The sequence below is a fragment of the Denticeps clupeoides genome, chromosome 4, assembly GCF_900700375.1.
Source record: "Denticeps clupeoides chromosome 4, fDenClu1.1, whole genome shotgun sequence".
NCBI lineage: Eukaryota > Metazoa > Chordata > Actinopteri > Clupeiformes > Denticipitidae > Denticeps > Denticeps clupeoides.
The window spans coordinates 1,641,822-1,663,712 of record NC_041710.1 but is presented as its reverse complement, the minus strand read 5'-3'; the positions used below and the strand labels follow the sequence as shown (position 1 = coordinate 1,663,712).

The 21,891-nt window shown below is 51.1% G+C and overlaps 2 protein-coding genes across 2 annotated transcripts in view; one reads left to right on the top strand and one right to left on the bottom strand.

The window, feature by feature from the left end:
• Positions 1–142: 142 nt before the first annotated feature.
• On the bottom strand, positions 143–4,083 carry LOC114788039 (Krueppel-like factor 16). The gene is made up of 2 exons (XM_028976157.1): positions 3,379–4,083; positions 143–1,584 (listed from the first exon to the last, which is right to left on the bottom strand). The coding sequence occupies exons 1-2, from the start codon at positions 3,821–3,823 to the stop codon at positions 1,337–1,339; spliced, it is 693 nt and encodes a 230-aa protein (XP_028831990.1). The 5' UTR covers positions 3,824–4,083; the 3' UTR covers positions 143–1,336.
• Positions 4,084–6,312: 2,229 nt separating this feature from the next.
• Positions 6,313–21,891, top strand: part of LOC114787739 (uncharacterized) — a 32,746-nt gene continuing 17,167 nt past the window's right edge. The window contains exons 1-27 of the mRNA XM_028975584.1: positions 6,313–6,367; positions 6,473–6,523; positions 6,622–6,770; positions 6,845–6,915; positions 7,007–7,172; positions 7,376–7,513; positions 13,788–13,965; positions 14,041–14,183; positions 14,254–14,357; positions 15,998–16,154; positions 16,229–16,417; positions 16,501–16,653; positions 16,733–16,877; positions 16,955–17,113; positions 17,191–17,309; positions 17,385–17,594; positions 17,696–17,851; positions 17,925–18,109; positions 18,191–18,373; positions 18,460–18,551; positions 18,648–18,817; positions 19,324–19,477; positions 19,559–19,638; positions 19,726–19,906; positions 20,877–21,095; positions 21,186–21,319; positions 21,407–21,565. Coding sequence (XP_028831417.1) covers positions 6,313–6,367; positions 6,473–6,523; positions 6,622–6,770; positions 6,845–6,915; positions 7,007–7,172; positions 7,376–7,513; positions 13,788–13,965; positions 14,041–14,183; positions 14,254–14,357; positions 15,998–16,154; positions 16,229–16,417; positions 16,501–16,653; positions 16,733–16,877; positions 16,955–17,113; positions 17,191–17,309; positions 17,385–17,594; positions 17,696–17,851; positions 17,925–18,109; positions 18,191–18,373; positions 18,460–18,551; positions 18,648–18,817; positions 19,324–19,477; positions 19,559–19,638; positions 19,726–19,906; positions 20,877–21,095; positions 21,186–21,319; positions 21,407–21,565 — 3,900 coding nt within the window. The remainder of the gene's footprint in view (positions 6,368–6,472; positions 6,524–6,621; positions 6,771–6,844; positions 6,916–7,006; positions 7,173–7,375; positions 7,514–13,787; positions 13,966–14,040; positions 14,184–14,253; positions 14,358–15,997; positions 16,155–16,228; positions 16,418–16,500; positions 16,654–16,732; positions 16,878–16,954; positions 17,114–17,190; positions 17,310–17,384; positions 17,595–17,695; positions 17,852–17,924; positions 18,110–18,190; positions 18,374–18,459; positions 18,552–18,647; positions 18,818–19,323; positions 19,478–19,558; positions 19,639–19,725; positions 19,907–20,876; positions 21,096–21,185; positions 21,320–21,406; positions 21,566–21,891) is intronic.

Sequence of the window (21,891 nt, the reverse complement as noted above, 5' to 3'; positions counted from 1 at the left end):
CAAGAACGTGCAGCTATGGTCTCGTCCTCGGGACCGAGATGCTCTCTGGGCTGTTGTCACCTGGTCACATGGATGGTTTCTCGTTCTTCCAGGAGAAATGATGGGATTATTAGAGACAGAAACACACACACACACACACACAGCCTTTTCTGTTGGTTTATTTAAAAAGCACTGGCAGTTTCATCTGAGGCAGTTGAACAAAAGAAATCATTAAAGAACGGTTCCAAGTAAGCTGTGGAAAACCAACGTAAAAAATAAAGAATGAAACCGGGAAAATGATAAAACAACTGAGTATGTCCCACCCCCCCAGAGTATGTTTCCCGTGCTTGTTCTTCTGTTAAAAACACCTGAGAAGGGCAGCCCCACCCAGGCCTCCCCGCGCCCCAGATAAAGCGTGCGGTGGCCCGTAGCGACTCGTTGGCGTATTTACTGGCCTTGACAAGTCTCACACTGCTGATTTAATATTAAAGAATAATCATCGTCCGATCTGAGGTCAGCTACTAATCATCTATCAGGAATTAAACCAGTCGCTCCGGAGGTCCGATCCACTGCCGACCACCGTCCGAGGAGAAGAAAGCGCGCGGAACCGGCGCAGGAAACCGCCCGCGGCCGCCGGCGCCGTGCTCGCGAGCCGAGAGGAAGCCCTGGTCCGCCGCGGAGAACATGAGGACCCTGAAGATACCAGAATCAAGCCTACAAACTGATCTCACCATAACAACACAATATTAATAATAATAATAACGCTTTAAAAAAAAAAAAAAAAAAGTTTCTTTGTCCTCTTTTCGCCAGACAAAGGTGCATACTGAGGAAGCATTGGTTAATCGTGGCGGGCTGAACGGGTTCCACGGTGTGACCCGGCCCCGCCCGAGAAGAAAAGTGCATTATTGTGTCTGTGTGTCCATGCAGGAGGAGGAGACGGGACCGCGGTGGTTTAAGGCTTCGAGTTTCCTGATGTCCTTTGTTCTTGGAGATCAACACGCGCACTGCAGCGGCCCGACGCGTGATTATTACCGAAACTCGCTCGATCCGACCCAGATCTCCGCTGATATGGAATGGGAACAAAGAGAACGTAGAACGGGGGAGAAGAGGAAAAAGGAACGCCGACACACACACACACAATCAAGATGTTGTACACAACAGTCAAAAGTGACATTTCAGAAGGAGTTGGAGGACATGGAGACCCCGCCCATGGGCACAATAGCCACAATGGGGGACTGGGGGCGTGGCCATCCCTGCAGGTGTGTGCATCCTGCTGGGAGGAAGTACTGGGAAGTGGGTGTGGTGAGGGGAGTGGCCTCCCCCCGTAAGGCTGGTCTGGAATAGATGGGGGAGGAGTCTACTGACAGTCGGCGGAGGTGGTGGCAGCAGCCACGCCCGACCCTCGCCGCCCGATCATGGACGGCTGGAAGTCCGGGTGGCGGCGGGCGTGTTTGAGCAGGTGGTCGCTGCGCATGAAGCGCTTGTCGCACAACGGGCACAGGAAGCGCTTCTCGCCGGTGTGGGTGCGGGTATGGCGCGCCAACTCATCCGAACGGGCGAACTTCTTATCACAGTCTGGCCAGGTACAGGGGAACGGGCGCTCACCTGTAACACACCACACACACACACACACACACACACACAAACATCAACCTGCGTACAGCATTTTTATACCTGTGTGTGTGTGTATGTGTAGTGTGTGTATGTAGTGTGTTTGTGGTGTATATATGTAGTGTGTGTGTGTAGTGTGTTTGTGGTGTATATATGTAGTGTGTGTGTGTAGTGTGTAGTGTATGTGTAGTGTGTGTACAGTATGTGGTGTGTATGTATGTAGTGTATATAGAGTATGTGGTGTGTGTGGTGTATGTAGTGTATGTAGAGGATGTGGTGTGTGTATGTATGTGTAGTGTATGTAGAGTATGTGATGTGTGTATGTAGTGTATGTATGTGTAGCGTGTTTTTTTTAACTTTTTTTTTGTATGTAGTGTATGTAGTGTGTGTGTGTGTAGTGTATGTAGAGTATATGATTTGTGTATGTAGTGTATGTAGAGTATGTGGTGTGTGTATGTAGTGTGTGTGTGTGTGTAGTGTATGTAGTGTATGTGGTGTGTGTATGTAGTGTGTTTGTTAGTGTAGCGTGTGTTTTTTTTGTATGTAGGGTGTATGTAGGGTGTGTGTGTAGTGTATGTAGAGTATGTGATTTGTGTATGTAGTGTATGTAGAGTATGTGGTGTGTGTATGTAGAGTATGTAGTGTGTGTATGTAGAGTATGTAGTGTGTGTGTGTGTGTAGTGTATGTAGAGTATGTGGTGTGTGTATGTAGTGTGTTTGTATGTGTAGCGTGTTTTTTTTTTGTATGTAGTGTATGTAGTGTGTGTGGTGTGTGTATGTAGTGTATGTATGTGTAGTGTATGTAGAGTATGTGGTGTGTGTATGTGTAGTGTATGTGGTGTGTGTATGTGTAGTGTGTTTGTTAGTGTAGCGTGTGTTTTTTTTTTTGTATGTAGTGTATGTAGTGTGTGTGGTGTGTGTATGTAGTGTATGTATGTGTAGTGTATGTAGAGTATGTGGTGTGTGTATGTAGTGTGTTTGTATGTGTAGCGTGTTTTTTTTTTTTTTGTATGTAGTGTATGTAGAGTATGTGGTGTGTGTATGTGTAGTGTATGTGGTGTGTGTATGTAGTGTGTGTGTGTGTGTAGTGTATGTAGTGTATGTGGTGTGTGTATGTAGTGTGTTTGTTAGTGTAGCGTGTGTTTTTTTTTGTATGTAGGGTGTATGTAGGGTGTGTGTGTAGTGTATGTAGAGTATGTGATTTGTGTATGTAGTGTATGTAGAGTATGTGGTGTGTGTATGTAGAGTATGTGGTGTGTGTGTGTGTGTAGTGTATGTAGAGTATGAGGTGTGTGTATGTAGTGTGTTTGTATGTGTAGCGTGTTTTTTTTTTGTATGTAGTGTATGTAGTGTGTGTGGTGTGTGTATGTAGTGTATGTATGTGTAGTGTATGTAGAGTATGTGGTGTGTGTATGTGTAGTGTATGTGGTGTGTGTATGTGTAGTGTGTTTGTTAGTGTAGCGTGTGTTTTTTTTTTTGTATGTAGTGTATGTAGTGTGTGTGGTGTGTGTATGTAGTGTATGTATGTGTAGTGTATGTAGAGTATGTGGTGTGTGTATGTAGTGTGTTTGTATGTGTAGCGTGTTTTTTTTTTTTTTTGTATGTAGTGTATGTAGAGTATGTGGTGTGTGTATGTGTAGTGTATGTGGTGTGTGTATGTAGTGTGTGTGTGTGTGTGTGTGTGTAGTGTATGTAGAGTATGTGGTGTGTGTATGTAGTGTGTTTGTTAGTGTAGTGTGTGTTTTTTTTTTGTATGTAGGGTGTATGTAGGGTGTGTGGTGTATATACCTGTGTGTGTTCTGATGTGCGCCTTCAGGTGAGACGACTTCCCGTACACGCGGTCACACCCTTCGTAAGTGCACCAGTGTCGCCTGCTGGGGGACAGCGGCTGCCAGCCCTTGTGTCCGGGGACCGGGGTGGGGGTGGTGGAGTCGGACAGCGTGGTGTAGCCGCTCTCCCCGCACGAAGAGCTGCTGCTCTCCGAGTAGGCCGACATGGGGCGGACGTGGCCGTGGAGGTCGGTTAGGATCTCGGCCACCGTCGCCAGGTTCGGCCCCTCCCTCTTCAGGGTCTCCCGAACCTCCCGGTCCTCGCTCGACGCGTCCGGGTCCATCAGAGGGAGGCCCGGGGGGACGGCCTGGGCCGCCGGGGTGGGTCTGTGGAGGACGGGTCCGCTGGAGATCGACACCAGGCACTCGGCAGCGAAATAATCCGAGCAGGGGAACACGGACATGATCGGTACGGTCCGCGACGACGGCTCGGTCGGAACTAGAACCCAGCGAGGCTGCGAAGCGAGAGAAGCAGGTCCGGTCCCCGGCGTGGTGTCCTACAGGCCGGCTCTCATTGTGTCGGAGCGACCGGGGATCCGCCCACCGCCCTGTGACGTCGCGCTGCGGCGGCCCTAGGGGCGGGGCCTCTTGCGCTGGTCACGTGGGGTCGGGCGGGTTGCCAGGTCCGCTGTTCTCCCCTTCATCAAAGCCAAAAAGTCAGAGGAGGATGAGGAGGGTTCGTTCTTGTATTTGTAGCATGGCAGCAGCCCAGCTTGTCCACCAGATGTCCACAGCGTCCCATGTCCAAACCCCTACTATCACTGTGTCCCTCTGTCTCCAGGGGTAACACACTCGCTTTTGAACCAGAAGACCCAGGTTCAATTCCCACTTACTACCATCGTGTCCCTGAGCAAGACACTTAACCCTGAGTGTCTCCAGCGGGGGACTGTCCCTGTCACTACTGGTTGTAAGTTGCTCTGGATAAACGTGTCTGATAAAGTGTCTGATAAAATGTTCATATCAGAAGAGTAAAACATTCAGTAAGCAGTTGAAAGCAGCAGGTAAGGACAGTAGTTATTTTTTATATCAAAACTATTCAAACGCATAGTTGTAATATAACTTATCTGTTATCATGTGATACGCATCTGTAGTCCAAACTACAACCCTACGAAACTAGAAATGTAATGAAATATGGCCCACGCATAAAATTTGTGGTGCTGATCAAGGCCACATCGTCCCAAAACGTAACCAAAGAAAGATTTTGCTAAGTGTGAGCAGAAATGGCAAAATCAAAGAAACACAAAATAGCAAGTGAGTGTAGAAAGTTCCAGATATGCTGGGAAAGTAATCAGTGTGAGTAAAGTCTGTGTGTGTGTGTGTGTGTGTGTGTGTGTGTGCGTATGTGTAGTGGCCACAGTTCACCCCAAATGAAGCGAGTTTTTCAAGACGGTGGGGTAAAATAATAATTTTTTTTTTTACAATAAAAACTGTGAAAGCCAGAATGCCATGTCTGTGTAAAAAAAAAATCTACTAGCGTGATTAAGTGTGTAGGAATCACCTCACCACTCTTGGGCCAGTGGTGGCCTAGCAAACCCATAATCATAAAGTTGCAGGTTCGAATCCCGACCCGCCATGGTGCCACTGAGGTCCCCTTGATGAAGGTACCGTCCCCACACACTGCTCCCCGGGCGCCTGTCATGGTGCCCACTGCTCACTCAGGGCGATGGATAAATACAGAGGACACATTTCACCGTGTCACCGTGTGCTGCAGTGTACAACAATGACAATCACGTCACTTTCACGCTCACTCTTGAAAGTGAAAGTGAAGTGATTGTCACGTGTGATACACAGCAGCACAGCACACGGTGCACACAGTGAAATGTGTCCTCTGCATTTAACCCATCACCCTGAGTGAGCAGTGGGCAGCCATGACAGGCGCCCGGGGAGCAGTGTGTGGGGACGGTGCTTTGCTCAGTGGCACCTCAGTGGCACCTAAAAAAAATCAGGGGAGTGGGTAAAATTGGGTAACACCGGCATAGGGGTGAGTAACATTACCAGATGATTAAACTTGCTATTAACTTATTAATGCAAGATCATTCGTATTTTTATTAATCAGAACGATGTGATTATATTGGGGGTTTATATCGGCTGGATCTGTACAGCACTACAAAACCAAGCACATGAGCCATCATCCCAGACATTCATTTATTTTATATGCGTGGCCCTCAGAGAAAAACGTTTGGATCCCCCTGGCTTAGGGAGAGAGAAATTCTTCAACGGTTCAGGCCTAAACCTAGATTATGGAAAGCTGGAGCTGCCAAACCTCAGGTCTTACTGAGCTCAGAGAAGCTCTGGTGTCTCATGCGCTGCAGAAGGACTTCCCATCCATCTCTGCACTCATGACCCGTAATGCGGCGTCTCCTGGTCCGTCACCTCAGTCCTGCCCATGTCACCTGCATCATGTGAAGATGCACATTCTGCTTCTTCCTCGGCTCACAGTAGATTATGTGAAACACTATTAAACAGGAACTGCTGATGAGGGAGTTCGATTATAATAACAGTGGAGTTGAATTATAATAACTGAGAGTAGAAGCTCAGGAGAAATCACTGGAACCAAGTGTGAAGCAGAGCCTGGATCAGAGCTGAACGTCTTGGCCGAGCTCGACGGGTTTGGGCCAGGTGATGTGTTTTGATATTTGCGAGAAAGATGGACGAATACGGATGCTGCCGTTTCCGTTTTAGGTGTAGAACATTTTAGAAAAAGGAACAAATGCTGTTATCCTCTGGCAAGTAGTGATAACACTGTATTAAACGTTAAAGGCACGGGATCATGTGCGCTGCCCTGTGATAGCTGTGGTAACCTGATTGGCTGCTGGGGGCCGGAGAAGGCGGGCCTTTAGGGACAGGCGGCCGGTCTCGGGTTGGAGTGGACAGTAACCGCTGCAGCCGCGACATGACGCACTCGTCTGGAGGGGTCATTCTCGTCCTCCTGGCCTGGCTGTTACCATGTGAGTAAAACCGGCCAACGCTCCTCAGACCCGAGTTAGAGATGATTTACACAAATTCCCAGCTCTGTGGATGGACGTGAAGGAAGGTTCCGCTGTTCTCCTCAGGTGAAGCGGTGACACGGCACCAAGCGGAGATCTGTAACCCCGCCTGCGCTGGTGAGGCTTTAAGTGGGTCCCTCAGTAGGTCCCTCCGGTCTTCTGGACTGAGCATCACTGTGATGAGGACTTTTGTAGACTGTCATTCTGTGCCGCAGACGTCCAGCAGGGCAGGAGACACACGTTCCGCTACAGCATGACCGTCAGCACCGGCTCCCAGGCCCCCTCAGCGGCGGCCAGCCAGCTAGCTCTGGACTGTGTGGTGGACATTGACACCCACCCCAAATGTCCCCTGATGGTGATGAAGGTGGGTCCATTTAAGCTTTGTACTGATGAAGTTGTTCCGGTTCATTTTATTCACGTCCACATCTCATGAAACAGCTGAGGAATCCGCAGATGAAGCGCAGCTCGTCCCAGAGGGAGCCCTCGCTCCTCCGCCAGAAGAGTCTCAGGTAGGACACAGCGTCTGCGTTCAGTGGTAGAAGAGCTGGGAAGCGAAGGAGTCTGGAGGCTCTGCTCCCATCTGGTGTTTTGGTTCGGCAGGGAATCGCTGGAGAAGCAGCCCCTGCGGTTCGCCCTCAGGGAGGGAAGGGTCGCGACCCTCTGTCCGCAGGCCGCCGAGCAGGTGTGGACGCTCAACATCAAGAGAGCCATACTGAGCATGCTCCAGACCTCCCACACCGGCCGGGCGAGGGAGCGGGTGGAAGAGGTGAGGACCCCGAGCTGAGAAAACACTGCATTACGAGCAGGAACCCCGGCGCTTTTATGTGCTGGGGAGCCGGATCGTTTACTAAGGTAACATCCTCCTGTCCACCCGATTAACGCCGGGCGAGGAGCAGAGCTGGGCAGAACCCTGGTGGAACCGCTGACAGATCTGCCCCTCTGACCCCTCCCGCTGCTCTTTCTGTCCAGGAGGACGTGTACGGATTCTGCCCCAGCAGCTACGAGCGGAGGGGGGGCGTGGTGAGGAAGAGCCGGGAACTGACGCGGTGCCACCAACACCGGCTGTCCGACTTCTGGAAGCACTCTGTCCCGCTTAAAGAGAACCAGGTTAGGGGACTCTGGGTGGGGCATGGTGGGCGGAGTTTCAGGACGTAGGTGCGGGGGAATTTACATTTACATTTACAGCATTTATCAGACGCCCTTATCCAGAGTGTCTTACAATCAGTAGTTACAGGGACAGTCCCCACCTGGAGACACTCAGGGTTAAGTGTCCTGCTCAGGGACAAAATGGTTTGAACCTGGGTCTTCTGGTTCATAGACGTGTGTGTTACCCACTAGGTTACATGTTGTCTCTCTTGTCCTCCCCACAAGTGGTGTTTTGGACAAAGATTTGGACAAAATATCTTCATCAACGAACCTTTATGATGTGACTAAAACAAAACATGTCATGCGATATTGTTGACAAATAAACATGATACTAAAATGTGTCCAAAACATTCTGATTGACGAGATGAGACGTTTATTCGTGTTATTATATCGCGGTTTCGGTTTCGTGTGTCTCCCATTCAGTTGCACAGATGACGTCACATCCACAATAGCAGCATTAATTAAATTTCAAGATACTTGAGAAGGTTTAGCAGATGTCTGGGAGAAACACTTTCTACATTTTACATTTACAGCATTTACCAGAGGCCCTTATCCAGAGCGACTTACAATCAGTAGTTACAGGAGACGGTCCCCCCCCCGGAGACACTCAGGGTTAAGTGTCTTGCTCAGGGACACGATGGTAGTAAGTGGGGTTTGAACCTGGGTCTTCTGGTTCATAGGCGAGTGTGTTACCCGCTAGGCTACTACCACCCCTTTTAATGAAGTGGAACAGAATGTCAGGTGAGCGAGTCAGGTGACTGCAAGGAAGAGCGAGGATTGGTTAGGACAGGAGATAAACAGGAAGTCCTGGCGCCTGCTCCTCGCTCAGACATCGTGTTTAATTCATGGTCCATGAGCTCTCACCTGTTTCCAGTGTCCAGTCCTCTCCATCTCCGGTACCGTGAGTTTCTCCATCTCTTCAGCTCGCGAGCTACTTATATCGGCCGGTTTATCGTAACGCCGTTTCCCCGGTGGGATTCCGCTTTTAGCGCTCGGGCGTTACAACAACAATCGCGTGTGTCTTCCAACCTCCCGCGGTTCTCTCCGCGTTTGGGTCAATCCCGCACGCTACAAGGGCGTACCTCTCTCACGATTGTCTGTGTGGTTACACGCCTGACAGGATGTCTGAGCCCGTAGTCGACCCAGCGGAGTTTGAGCGCGTGAAGGCGGAAGTCACATATTTACATGGTATTATTGATGCACAAGCCACCACCATTAATACTCTCAAGGACTCCGTTTTGCAACTCTCCACCTCCATGACAGTGTTACAGCGCCAGCTCTCCGGCGCCACCGCCGGTCCTCGTATCGCTCTGCCAGATAAATGGAACGGGGTGGACGGCCGCCCGGACGGGTTATTAGCCACCTTGGATATGATTTTCGAGTGCTACTCCTCCCATTATGAGACGTCTCGCTCCAAGGTGGCTCTCTTAACATCTCTCCTGTCCGGGCGTGCACAGGAGTGGGCGGCGGCCCTATACAACGCCAAATCACCCATCTGCAACGATTATTTTCTCTTCTCCGAGGAGCTCCGGAAGACTTTCGTCCCAGCCAGCGGCGAGAGGGCTCCGGATTCCCAGCTTCTCCATCTGCGTCAGGGGTCTTTCTCCGTCTGCCACTACGCTTCAGAGTTCAGAACCCTCTCAGCCAAACTCTCTTGGGGAGACGACGCTCTTCGCGCTCTCTTCATTGAGGGCCTGGCTGATCACATACGAGACGAGATGACTGGCAAAGAAGCTCCTCAAACCCTCGATGCGGCGGTGGATCTGGCTCTCCGTATAGATCAGCGGATTCTGACACGGCCTCCACCTGCTCAACGTTGGTCCCGACCACCTTCCACTCATATGCCGTCTCCGCCTCGTTTTTCATTTCCCGGCGCGGCCGCTAGCCCAGCGGCCGAGGAACCCATGCAGCTTGGACGACTGCCGCAGGGGGAACGAGACCGCCGCTGGAGAGAGGGCCTCTGCGCATACTGCGGCTCTTCGGAACATCGCCGTCCCCAGTGCCCTCTCCGTCCGGGAAACGGCACAGCCAGGTAGGTGTCGGGGGAGCCCTGCCTGGCACGTCCACTCATATCGTTAGTTCTCGTTTCTCGCTCAGGGTAACTTTCCAGCTGGGACACAAGCGGGTCGAGTTGGAGGCTCTCCTGGACTCAGGAGCAGCCGACAACTTTATCGACCAAGGGTTAGCCTCCCAGCTGGGAATATCCCTGGAGGCAGTCACCCGTTTCATTCCCGTCACCTCTGTCGATGGACACCCTCTCCAACCTTATCCAGTCCAGTCTCAGACCCAGCCAGTTCTGATGTCCATCGGCCTCCACTCTGAACACATCCACTTCCTGGTCATCTCAGCACCTTCATCACCTCTCATCCTGGGTTATCCATGGCTCCAGCTCCACGATCCACACGTCCTCTGGTCTGAAAACCGCATCCTGGACTGGGGTCCTGCCTGCCGCCAGCACTGTCTGCTTCCCAGGGCAAGCACGTGCTCCAGAGAATCCCCAGCCCCCCCGCCCGCCGACATCGAATCCATCCCTGCTGCTTATCGTGACCTCGCTGAGGTCTTCAGCAAACAGCGAGCCTCCACCCTGCCTCCGCACCGTCCTTATGACGTCGCCATCGACCTCTTACCTGGGGCAGTGCTGCCTCGTGGTCGGCTGTTCTCTCTGTCCCCCGCAGAGAACAGGGCGATGGAGGATTACATCGCGGAGGCCCTCCAACAGGGCTTCATCCGGCCCTCCACCTCCCCTGCGGCCGCAGGTTTTTTTTTCGTTAAGAAGAAAGAGGGAGGTCTCCGCCCCTGCATTGACTACCGGGGGCTGAACAAGGCCACCATCAAGAACCGGCACCCGCTTCCTCTCCTCTCCACGGCATTGGATTCCCTCTCCCGGGCCTCCATCTTCACCAAGCTGGATCTGCGCAGCGCCTACAACCTCGTGCGCGTCCGGGAGGGGGATGAGTGGAAGACCGCCTTCATTACTCCAACAGGACACTGGGAGTACCTAGTGATGCCGTTCGGGTTGTGCAATGCGCCCGCCGTGTTCCAGCATTTCATCAACGATGTCCTCCGGGACATGCTGGGCCGGTGGGTGTTTGCGTACCTGGACGACATTCTAGTGTACTCCCAGAATGAACAGGATCATGTCCTTCATGTGAGAGCCGTCTTGAAACGTCTGCTTGCCCACCAGCTGTACTGTAAACTGGAAAAGTGCGCCTTCCACCAGCGCTCCACCGCGTTTCTGGGTTATACCATCTCTACCCAGGGCGTGGCCATGGATCCCCAGAAGGTCAAAGCTGTGACCAAGTGGCCCCAACCCACTAGTCTTAAGCAGCTGCAAAGCTTCCTGGGGTTCGCCAATTTCTATCGGCGTTTTATCCGGGGTTTCAGTTCAGTTGTAGCACCGCTGACGACTCTCACTAAACCAGCTCATCAACCCCGGCCGTTTCTTCTTCCTCCAGAGGCACTTCGGGCCTTCCATCACCTCATCAGTCTCTTCACCTCTGCTCCTATTCTTCGCCACCCGGACCCGGCTGAGCAGTTCGTTGTCGAGGTGGACGCGTCCGATGTGGGCGCGGGCGCTGTTCTCTCACAACGTGGTCCAGACAGGAAGCTCCATCCGTGTTGCTTCTTCTCCCGTAAGTTCTCTCCCACTCAGCAGCGTTACGGGGTTGGGGACCGTGAGCTGCTGGCCATCAAGTGGGCTCTGGAGGAGTGGCGGCACTGGCTCCAGGGCGCTGTTGAGCCATTCCTGATCTGGACCGACCACCAGAACCTGATCCACATCCGCTCAGCCAAACAGCTCAACCCCCGGCAGGCTCGTTGGGCATTGTTTTTTGAATCTTTCGATTTCCAGCTGGCCTACCGTCCCGGATCCAAGAACACTAAGGCAGACGCCCTCTCCCGGCAATTTTCTTCGTCTGTCCCTGATCCGGATCCGGACCCCATCATACCTGCCGAGCGGATCGTCGCGCCTCTTCGTTGGCCTCTGGAGGACTCCATCCGGCGTGCGCTGCCTGGGGAGCCGGCTCCTCCGGAGACGCCACCTGGTCGTCTTTATGTTCCCTCCTGCTGCCGCCAAGAGGCTCTGCTTTGGGCCCACTCCTCTCCGCTCTCGGGGCATCCTGGTCCGGCCCGTACCCTTCGCCTCCTCCAGCGCGCTTTGTGGTGGCCCTCCATGCGGCGAGACGTCCAAGAATTCACCTCCGCTTGTGAGACCTGTGCTCGGTCGAAGTCTTCTCCCTCTCCTCCGGTCGGTGATCTGCGTCCTCTCCCGGTTCCCCGGCGCCCCTGGTCACATGTGGGATTGGACTTTGTCACCGGTCTCCCTCCCGTGGACGGGAAGGACACCATCCTCACCATCGTGGACCGGTTCTCCAAGGCAGTGCACCTGGTGGCTTTGTCCGGACTCCCCTCCGCCAAAACCACTGCGGAGTTGCTTCTGGAGCACGTGGTCCGGCTGCATGGGTTTCCGACAGATGTCGTCTCAGACAGGGGGCCCCAATTCATCGCCGGATTCTGGAAAGCCTTCTGCCGTCTGATCGGTGCCACCCGCAGTCTCTCTTCTGGATACCATCCCCAGTCCAATGGTCAGGCTGAGCGGGCCAATCAGCAACTCGGCCGCTTCCTGCGCTGCTTTGTGTCCTCGCAGCCCCGTCTCTGGCCTCGGTTCCTGCTCTGGGCCGAGCTCTCCCACAACCTGCACTCTTCCTCTGCTACGGGCTTGTCTCCCTTTGAGGTCTGTTTCGGCTACTCACCACCCCTCTTTGCTCACCAGGAAGCAGAGGTCGATGTTCCGGCGGCGCAGGACCTGGTTCGGCGGTGCCGCTCAGCCTGGATCAAGGCCCGGACTGCCATCACTCGAGCCAACTCCGACTACATCCGTCAGCACCGACGTCGGCACCGTCCGGGACGTTCCTTCCAGCCCGGCGATCGAGTTTGGCTCTCCACTCGTCACCTTCGTCTGCACACCGAGTCCAAGAAGCTGACTCCTCGATTTGTCGGTCCCTACCCCGTGACCGCTCAAATCAACCCGGTCGCCTATCGGCTGCGCCTCCCCTCGTCTCTCAAGGTCCACCCCGTTTTCCACATCTCCCAGCTCAAGCCGTATGTCTCCTCCCCACTCGTTCCCCCCTCAGCCCCTCCGCCTGCTCCTCGGATCATCGATGGTGGTCCCGCCTTCACCGTCCGTCAGATCCTGGACTCTCGTCCTCGTGGCCGGGGCTTCCAGTATCTTGTGGACTGGGAGGGCTACGGCCCCGAGGAACGGTCCTGGGTTCCCTCCCGGTTCATCTTGGACCCGGACCTCATCTCGGCCTTCCATCGTCGCCAGCCTTCTCGTCCGGGACCGTCAGGAGCCGGTCGTCGAGGGGGGGGGTCCTGTCAGGTGAGCGAGTCAGGTGACTGCAAGGAAGAGCGAGGATTGGTTAGGACAGGAGATAAACAGGAAGTCCTGGCGCCTGCTCCTCGCTCAGACATCGTGTTTAATTCATGGTCCATGAGCTCTCACCTGTTTCCAGTGTCCAGTCCTCTCCATCTCCGGTACCGTGAGTTTCTCCATCTCTTCAGCTCGCGAGCTACTTATATCGGCCGGTTTATCGTAACGCCGTTTCCCCGGTGGGATTCCGCTTTTAGCGCTCGGGCGTTACAACAACAATCGCGTGTGTCTTCCAACCTCCCGCGGTTCTCTCCGCGTTTGGGTCAATCCCGCACGCTACAAGGGCGTACCTCTCTCACGATTGTCTGTGTGGTTACACGCCTGACACAGAACGTGTGTCGACAAACATTCAAACGTCAGGAATGATATATGAGTGAATTCTTGAGTCAATAAGGTAACAATAATATGAAAGATAAGGGAAGTGTGACACACTGAGCAGCACATGGTGAACCTGTGAAATGTGTGGGCAACCATGACAGGCGCCTGGTGCCTGGCGCCCCTTCATCAAGGGGACCTCAGTGGCACCTTGGCGGTTCGGGATTCGAACCCACAACCTTCTGATTACAGGTCCGTTTCCTTAACCGCTAGGCCACCACAGCCCCAAAGTCTAATATATAATTTTCATTGACTAAAACTACACCAAAATATTCATGGATAAATCTGACTAAAATAAGACTAAAATGCTCAGACTTTTAGTCGACTGAAACTTGAGTCTGGACACTTTCCCACAATCCTTCACTCTTCTCCTACTTTCCTGCATGATGATTTGATGAAGAGGATGGTCTCGTTCATGTTGTGCTTCAGGCGGTGGCCATGACCCATCAGTGCACTCAGCAGCTGGGCCCGGATCTGGTGGAGAAGGTGAATTGCACCGAGACGGTGGCTGTGGTGCTGGTGTCTGGACTGCCAGGCATTGTGCAGAGCAGGACCGTTTCAACCCTCACTCTGCTGAGAACCTTGGAGAACGTACCTGTGGCTCTGGGTAAGGCTCCTCTGGTTTTTCCAGACCAAGTAACTTCTGCGTAAGGTAGCTGCACAAATCATCCCTGACCCTTAGCAGACACGCGGGGCTCCGCTTACTTGACTGACCTGAAGTTTGAAGAGGACACTGGTGACCCAGCGAGAGGACCAGCGTCTGATTCGCACAGTGTCCTCACCACCATCAGGAGACTGTGCAGCCACATGATGGAACAGCAGCAGGTGAGCACGAGTCCTGCTTCCACCACGCAGCTCCCCATGCATCTGCTCAACGTGCTCATGTCCTCCGCAGCAGTCCGAACTCTTCCTGAGTCTGGTTGTGCGGCTGAGGACTCTGTCCAGTCAGCAGCTGAGGAGCGCGTGGCACGAGGGCTCCTTCAAGTGTCGAGACGACTGGTGAGTGTCTTCACTGGTGGGTGGCCCACTGTTTCTGAGAAGTTCAGACTTGTCAGACATGTCTACCACTATTGACACGTAAATTCATATTCTGTATTTCTGGTTCGAGCTCCAGGATGTCCGTTACATCTCTGTACGCTTAGAAAAGTCAGTGGTTCTCATTTTCCACACCATTCCCCACATTAGTATAAAAATTTAATATCAATTCATGTCATATCACTATTACTGCTATTATTATCATATTATATCATATACTGTATACACCATAAATAAGAATTACATTCATACACTGATATATCATCATATTGTCTTGACCTGCACTATATTATGGGTAGGTGCACAATGTCCTTGGTCATGTTGTTGTGTTGTGTGTTATTTTTGTCTTTTTGCACACAGTGACTCTCTGTGTACTTGTATGTCTTCCGGGCCATTTCACTGTGAGTGAATGACAGCTTCACAGTTGTATGCGCGGCCTTGACCATCTTGTCTGTTATATTATAATTATTCGGCCACCGTTGCTCTGACCCCAGAGACATATTTTCTCTACAGAGATTTTTTTTTGTGTGCAGTGGTGGCCTAGCGGGTAAGGGAGCGCTGTGGTGTGTCACATGTGACTTTCACAAATAGATTTTCAAGTATTTGAAAAACTTAAGTATTTAAGTTTAGTTCAATCTTAGTGAAATTTAGCTTTGTTGTATGCAAAATCTTTTTATTTATTTGTATAAATCGCTTAAGGTAAAAGGAAAACATTCATCTAGACTCTTCTCTGTCTTGGCCCCTCGGTGGTGGAATGAACTTCCCCTCGAGGTCAGAACAGCTCAGTCACTGAGCACCTTCAAACGACAGCTCAAGACCTTCCTCTTTAAAGAATATTTAGATTAAATTGTAACTTTCTTATTGTCGAACTTGTGTACAGAATCTACAACAGAGTGAATAAAAAGATTGTATTCATAATTGGGGGTCCTAGTGAACCAGAACTGATCCCTTCATCGATGGTAACTTAAGCACGTTGTAAGTCGCTCTGGATAAGGGCGTCTGCTAAATGCCGTAAATGTAAATGTATAAATGTACTATGGGGGTCTGTGTGAAATGGTGTATCACTACACTCTAGTCTGTATATATTGAACCTTGAATCTCTTGCTTGTGGTTATCAGTCAAAGTCAGCTTTATTGTCAATTCTGCCACATGTAAGGACATGCAGAGAATTGAAATGTCGTTACTCTCAGACCCGTGGTGCTTACAAGTAACATTAAATACAAACAGTAACATTAAGGTATAAATACAATTTTTAAAAACACAATATACAAATAAGGGCACATGGTGGAGAGTGCAAACCATGTAGTGCAACAGAGCTTGTAAGTGTAAAAGTGACAAAGTGACAAAGTGAGGTAGTTGGCAGACCAATGCTGCACAGAGTGACTGGTGCACGGTCAGTTTGTGTGTGTTTGTGTTTGTGTTCAGAGAGTTTGTGGAGCGGAAGAGGGGAGTGAGGGGAGTGGGGGCAGAGCCGAGTATTTGTACGTTGTGACTGTTTGATGCAGATCAGCTGGGTGATTTCGCATTTTCTTTGGTCTTTTGATCGGTGCGTATTCATGGCGAATCTGCCCGGTGACATTAACTGGCGCCGTGTGGCCCTGCAGGCAACCTCTGCTGGACGCGGTGCTCAGCTGCGGCTCTGAAGGCTGCATCCGGCTCCTGACGGACCTCTTTCTGAACCACGAGCTCGAGGAGCATCGCGCCCCCACATTTCTGGCTTTTGTTCAGCGCCCCACCCCTCCCATGGTAGCCTCTGCCAACGTGAGTTCTTCAGAATACTCAAGCTATCGATTTTTAAGGAGCCTGTGTTTCAACGCCACCTCGGTTCCCCTCAGGCTCTACTGCTGAACCCCGAAATTCGCCAGAAGGTGCTGCTGTCCGTGTCCGCCCTGGTCCACCAGCTGTGCCAGAGAGAGCTGTCCCCATGCACCCAGATCCCTGAGGTGCAGGAGTTCATAGGAATTCTGAAGGCCTCTCTAGAGGAAGAGGTCACCGGAATGTTAGGGACTTCCAGGATGATGGAGGTGCGCATGTCCTGTGGTCCATCATATCCCTGAAAGATCCCCGCAATCCTGCAATAATCACGCCGGCTCTCTCGTGGTTTCAGATGCTCAGAATCCTGAAAGCAGTTGGGAATTCTGGACTGGCAGCCGCTGGTCTGATCGATCAGCTTGGCACCTTTCTGCTCAACCACTCTGCACCCGTGGAGCTGCGCCTGGTGGCCATCCAAGCCTTCCGGCGCATTCCCTGCAGCGCTAATGTCAGTGTGCAGAAGCGCGGAGCCTTCACCATGAGCACAGCTGCTGAAAAGCGCATAACGCATCTGAATTTCCCTCCAGAGAACGGCCCTGGTCCTGCTGTATCAGACCCTCCAGGAGGACGTGGAGGTCAGGATCGCTGCCTACCAGCAGCTCATGCGCTGCGCTGACCAGAAGGTCTTCAGTGCCATCAGAGACACGCTTGACAGAGAAACGTCCAGCCAAGGTCTGAGCTTCAGATGTCTCTCACACCTTCACACTTCCCCACAGCAGGAAATAACAACTTGCCACTATTATGTCCAGTCGGTGCCTTTGTTTGGAGTCACCTGACCCACCTGCAGAAAACTGAGGACCCCCTCAAATGGGACCAGATGCGGTCCCTTCCTGATGACATCATCAGCCGCGACTTTGAAGCAGAGACGTGGAAGTTCTCCTCCTACATGGACTCCACCATGGACTTGGGTACTGATTCACCGTAAACCAGGTTTGGTTGGGCGTGGGGAGGGTTGCAGCTGACAGATGCCACTCCCCTGTTTCAGGATTGGCTGCTGCCAATGTGGAGGGAGTGTTGGTGTTTTCCCCAGCGTCCTTTTTGCCCCGTTCACTCATGGCGAATTTGACCGTGCACGCATTTGGCAGAGCCTTCAACCTGCTGGAGGTAACACAGTACTCTGGTTTAGCAGATGAATGTCCAAACCGATGTGGAGACGTCATTCTTCTGTTCTGTGACCAGATGGAGGTTCGGGCTGAAAACATGGAGCCATTAATGAAGTACATGTTTGGAGGACAGGTGGACAACCAGGACAGGAAACCCCGATTCCAGGAAGCAGCAGAATCTCTAATGAAGGGGACAGGGGACCCAAACCCAGAGGGTTCTAGCAAGAATGATGGAGATGCCTGCAAACAGCAGAAACAGAACCTCTTCAGACAGGCAAGAGCCAAGGTGGCTCCTTTTTCATCACCATACACGACTCACAATATGACAGGATATGAATTATATACAGATACAACATCGGTGAAGGTTCCTTCTTCTTAAACTTGAAGTTTACAGGAAGAAAGTCAGATGCTGGATGTCCTCAGTGCTGGATCAGCATGAAGGTGTTTGGAAATGAACTCACCTTCCTGGCCTGCAGTGACCTCACTGACCACATGGGGACGCTGTCACTCAGCATGGCAGGATTAGCTGTAAAGCTCCTGAAGGTATGTGTGTGTGTATGTGTGTGTGTGTGTATGTGTCATTTAAAATACAGACACTGACCTCTGTCCCCGACAGGGTAATGAGGTCAGACTCAGCCACAGGGCATTTGTTCTGGCCAAGGAGCTGCTCCTGCCGTCCCTGTCAGGTTTCCCCATTCGACTGGCCCTCAACATGTCCTCCCTGTTGTCCCTGCGGCTGAAGGGTGGTGCCACCTTCAAAGACTGGTCTCACTTCTCCTTGGCGGGATTCATTAAACCCAAGTATGTGTTTTAGGCCACAGGAACTGTGGATGAGAGAGTGTTGTAGGCCTTGAAGCTATCACGATCTTATCCCCTCACCAGTATGTATGTGGGCACCTCGGCCCACATGGGAGTGGGCGGGGCACTTGGACCAACTGGGCTGGAGTGGGTGTCCAGACTCAAATCTTCAACCAGTCTGGATGGAAGCATTCAACTAGAGAGGGGACAGGCCTTCAAGGTGGTCTTCAACACACCAGAGGATGTAATGGACCTGCTGACATTCAGGTAGCCAAAGTCCAAGTAGCAGTTCATGATTCCCTATATGATAACTATGCTTCTCTCTGACCTCCACGCATGACCTTCTGTCACAGCTCAAAAATCTTCCGGGTGAGTGGTGACACCACAGAAGAATTGTCAGGCTTGAGGAACCGCATGGAGAAAACCACCTGCACTCCAAAGGCCTGTGAGTCCCCCAGGCCCAATGTGGGTGGAACCCCTGTGTGGGCTGGGTTTATTGGGAGTGGTGGAGATGAGGAGATGATATTGGCTTCCCTTGCAGGGTCTAAGCTGGTCGGGTGGCAGCTGTGCTCTGAGATGTCCTACCCTTCATCCCTTACGGGGAAGCCTTTTCCTCCGCCTGGCCCGGTCACTGTGTCCCTCAGAGCTCTGAAGCTGGACAGGGGTCTTCATCAGTACCTGCTGGAGGCTCTGTATGCTGCTGTTCCTCAGGTAGAACTCCTGCACTGCACCATGCATCAGAATAATATTCATTGATTTCTGACATATTAATAATTTGTGTAGGATTACTCAGACGGCCGGATCTGGAATTTGTCCCATTATGATGTCATAAGGGGATTTTTTTTTTAGCCGACATAACTTCCTGTTGTTGGTAAATGCTGTTAATGACTACATAGGCTGCTCTCCTCCTCATTCGCATTTAAAGCTACAGAAATCTCATTGTGGGACTGGATCAAAGTGGCTGTAATTCTGGACCAAGACAGAATTAGTGTAACTTCCGATACACTAAGACTGATATAAAAGCAAAAATTGTTGTTAGTTTTTTTTCGTTGAGATGTTGCTACCTCCTTCTTAGAAACCCCAACCAAAGAAAGTACAGAAATATGGTGGCACAACATGGCAACCCAAAGCTCACACGATTCTTCTCACATCTGCAGGATTTTATACATCCAGATCCAGCAATTTTCAATATTGTGTTTCGGTGTTTCTGTGGACAGAGGGACACCTGGCTGCCCCAGGAGGTCAACCTGCTGCTGTCTCTAAGAACTCCTTTGTCCACGGTGCAAAGGGACATGGCCATCGAACTGAGTTTTAGTGTCCATCGGCTGGTCCTGAAGATCACTCACCCACAGAAGAGTCTCCTCATTCAGGGTGAAGGCAGTTTTTAACAGAACATCACGTCCTGTCACTGCTGTTCTGATGCTGACATCCTGGTGGCTTTCATTTCTGCAGGGCAGCTGGATCAAGTGAAGAGCGTGCAGACAGTAAAGGCTGAACTTTTAGTGGACAACTTTTATCATTACTACCTAAAAGTAAGGCCCCAAAGTCAAACAAAAAAGATGAGGTAGCTCACAAGGAGATCCTCTTCATTGTGTGAATTCATCTTCTGCATGTCTTAGGGTCTAATGGACACAGTGACCCTGCCTACAGAGAGGAGACAGCAGTACCGCCTGGAGGCCAAGGTCACCACAGATGGACGTCCCATCATCCTCTCAGTTGACTTCATCCATGGTCTCAACCAGAGGACCAGCATGAGTGTTGTGCTTGAAAATGTCCTTAAGGACACGGCCTCTTTCTCAGGTGTTCTGATTGCATTATGTGTTTGAATGTGATATCAATGTTCATAATGAATGAACATGTTCTGAAAAGTTTATACGACTTGAATAATAACTAGAATCCAAAATTCCAGAGGAAATTTTGATGGGTCTGTCCGGTCGTTGGTCGCAGGAGCAGGCGTGGCCTCCAGAGATGGTGTCAGCTGTAAAAGCATCTGGTATTATTAAAGTAGCCAATGGAGCAGGCAGTCACATGAAATTTGGTGACGTTTGGAGCATGTTGAAAAATTAGCATGTTAGCATGCTAATGCTAGCATGCTATCATCAAAAATGCTAACAGGGCATGGCCAAGACGCATCACGTTAAATTTGGTGATGTTTGGACCATGTTCCAAAATGTGCATGTTAGCATGTTATTGCTAGCATGCTAACATCAAAAATGCTAACAGGGGGTGGCCAAGATATAAATAAAGTGGTTGAAGGTTTGAGTTTTCCTAATAAAGTGGCCGAAGGACCGGGCGTCCCTAATAAAGTGGCCAAAGGACCAGGGGTCTTAATAATGTGGCTGATTGAGCAGATATCTTAATGAAGTGGCTGGTTTAACATTCCACTGAATTACAGTGCTGGCGATGCTGCTGTATTAGTACCCCTTGTAGGGCCCCCTTTGTTGGCAATGACACTGTAGCAGTACCACTTAAAAGGGGCCCCATTGTACAAATGCTACCAATGCTAAAATTACACGTAATAGCTTGGCCACGACCACTCCGATCGCTGTGTGTGCACAAAATAGAAGAAGTCCAACGGTGACTTCTAGAGTCCCAGGCAAGGAAAGGGGTTGCCTTCTAAATGTCTGTCATGGGGCTTTAACGTTGATTTTGTACATTCGGTTCAAATCTCCTAAAATGAACAAAATAAAAAACATATTTATTATACAAAATAAGTATGAACTAATCACCAACTGGGCTTTAGCTGTTGTTGCTAACCGACTCTCCGCAGTGCAGCTGGAGCGAAGGCAAGAGGCGGGACACAGAACGAAGGCGGGACCAAGGCGAGACGTGGAGTCGGGGCGGAGACAGGAGGTAGGAGGCCGGAGGCAGTACTCAATCGAGGCAGAGCTGGTCGTCCCGAGTCTACTGCAGACCAACGTCCTCGGCCTCCTGGAGCACAGAGGCCCGGAGTGGAGCTCCGCCCTCAGACTGAGATACAGCACCCAAGGCGAGGGCACCCACCTGCCACACCCTTTTAATGGAATATAGAAAACTTTTCTGTAGTTCTGTGGCACTCATCATTGGTGTTCTTTTGCAGAAGAGGGTCAAAACCTCCACAGAGAGTGTCACATGACCCAGAGTCTGATGTCAGAAGCTGAGCCAAAGCTGACTTATCACATGAGAGCTGAACATCAACTGCACTGCTCCCACGTTTCATCTGTCAACCACAAGGTGACAACTTTCCCCACGTCCTGAGTTGGTTATGACCTTATTTGATCACTGTTGATACTAATACATAAACACCTAATTCACCTCCAGATTCAGATCAGACATGAGAGGAGTCCAAGCCACTCCCAGTCCTCACTGGATGTGAGCTACGGGAAACACTGGGACCAGCAGGCAAATAAGCAGCGAATCATCCTGAACCACTCCCTCCAAAACCAGTCCAGGCCCAGTTCCACCAGCTACGCTCTGGAGGTTGATCTGTTGATACAGTGTCAAGTAGTGATAAGTCCTTCCTGTTAGCATCTACCTGCTTACTGTCATTTTACTGATGCTGTCAATCAGGGGGGTAGTAGTAGCCTAGTGAACCAGAAGACCCAGGTTCAAACCCCACTTACTACCATCGTGTCCCTGAGCAAGACACTTAACCCTGAGTGTCCCCAGGGGGGGTACTGTCCCCGTAACTACTGACTGTAAGTCGCTCTGGATAAGGGCGTCTGATAAATTCCATAAATATAAATGTATATCATGTAGCTCTCATTTCACTCTTCTTCTTCATTGTTTAGGCTTTCATGGAGATC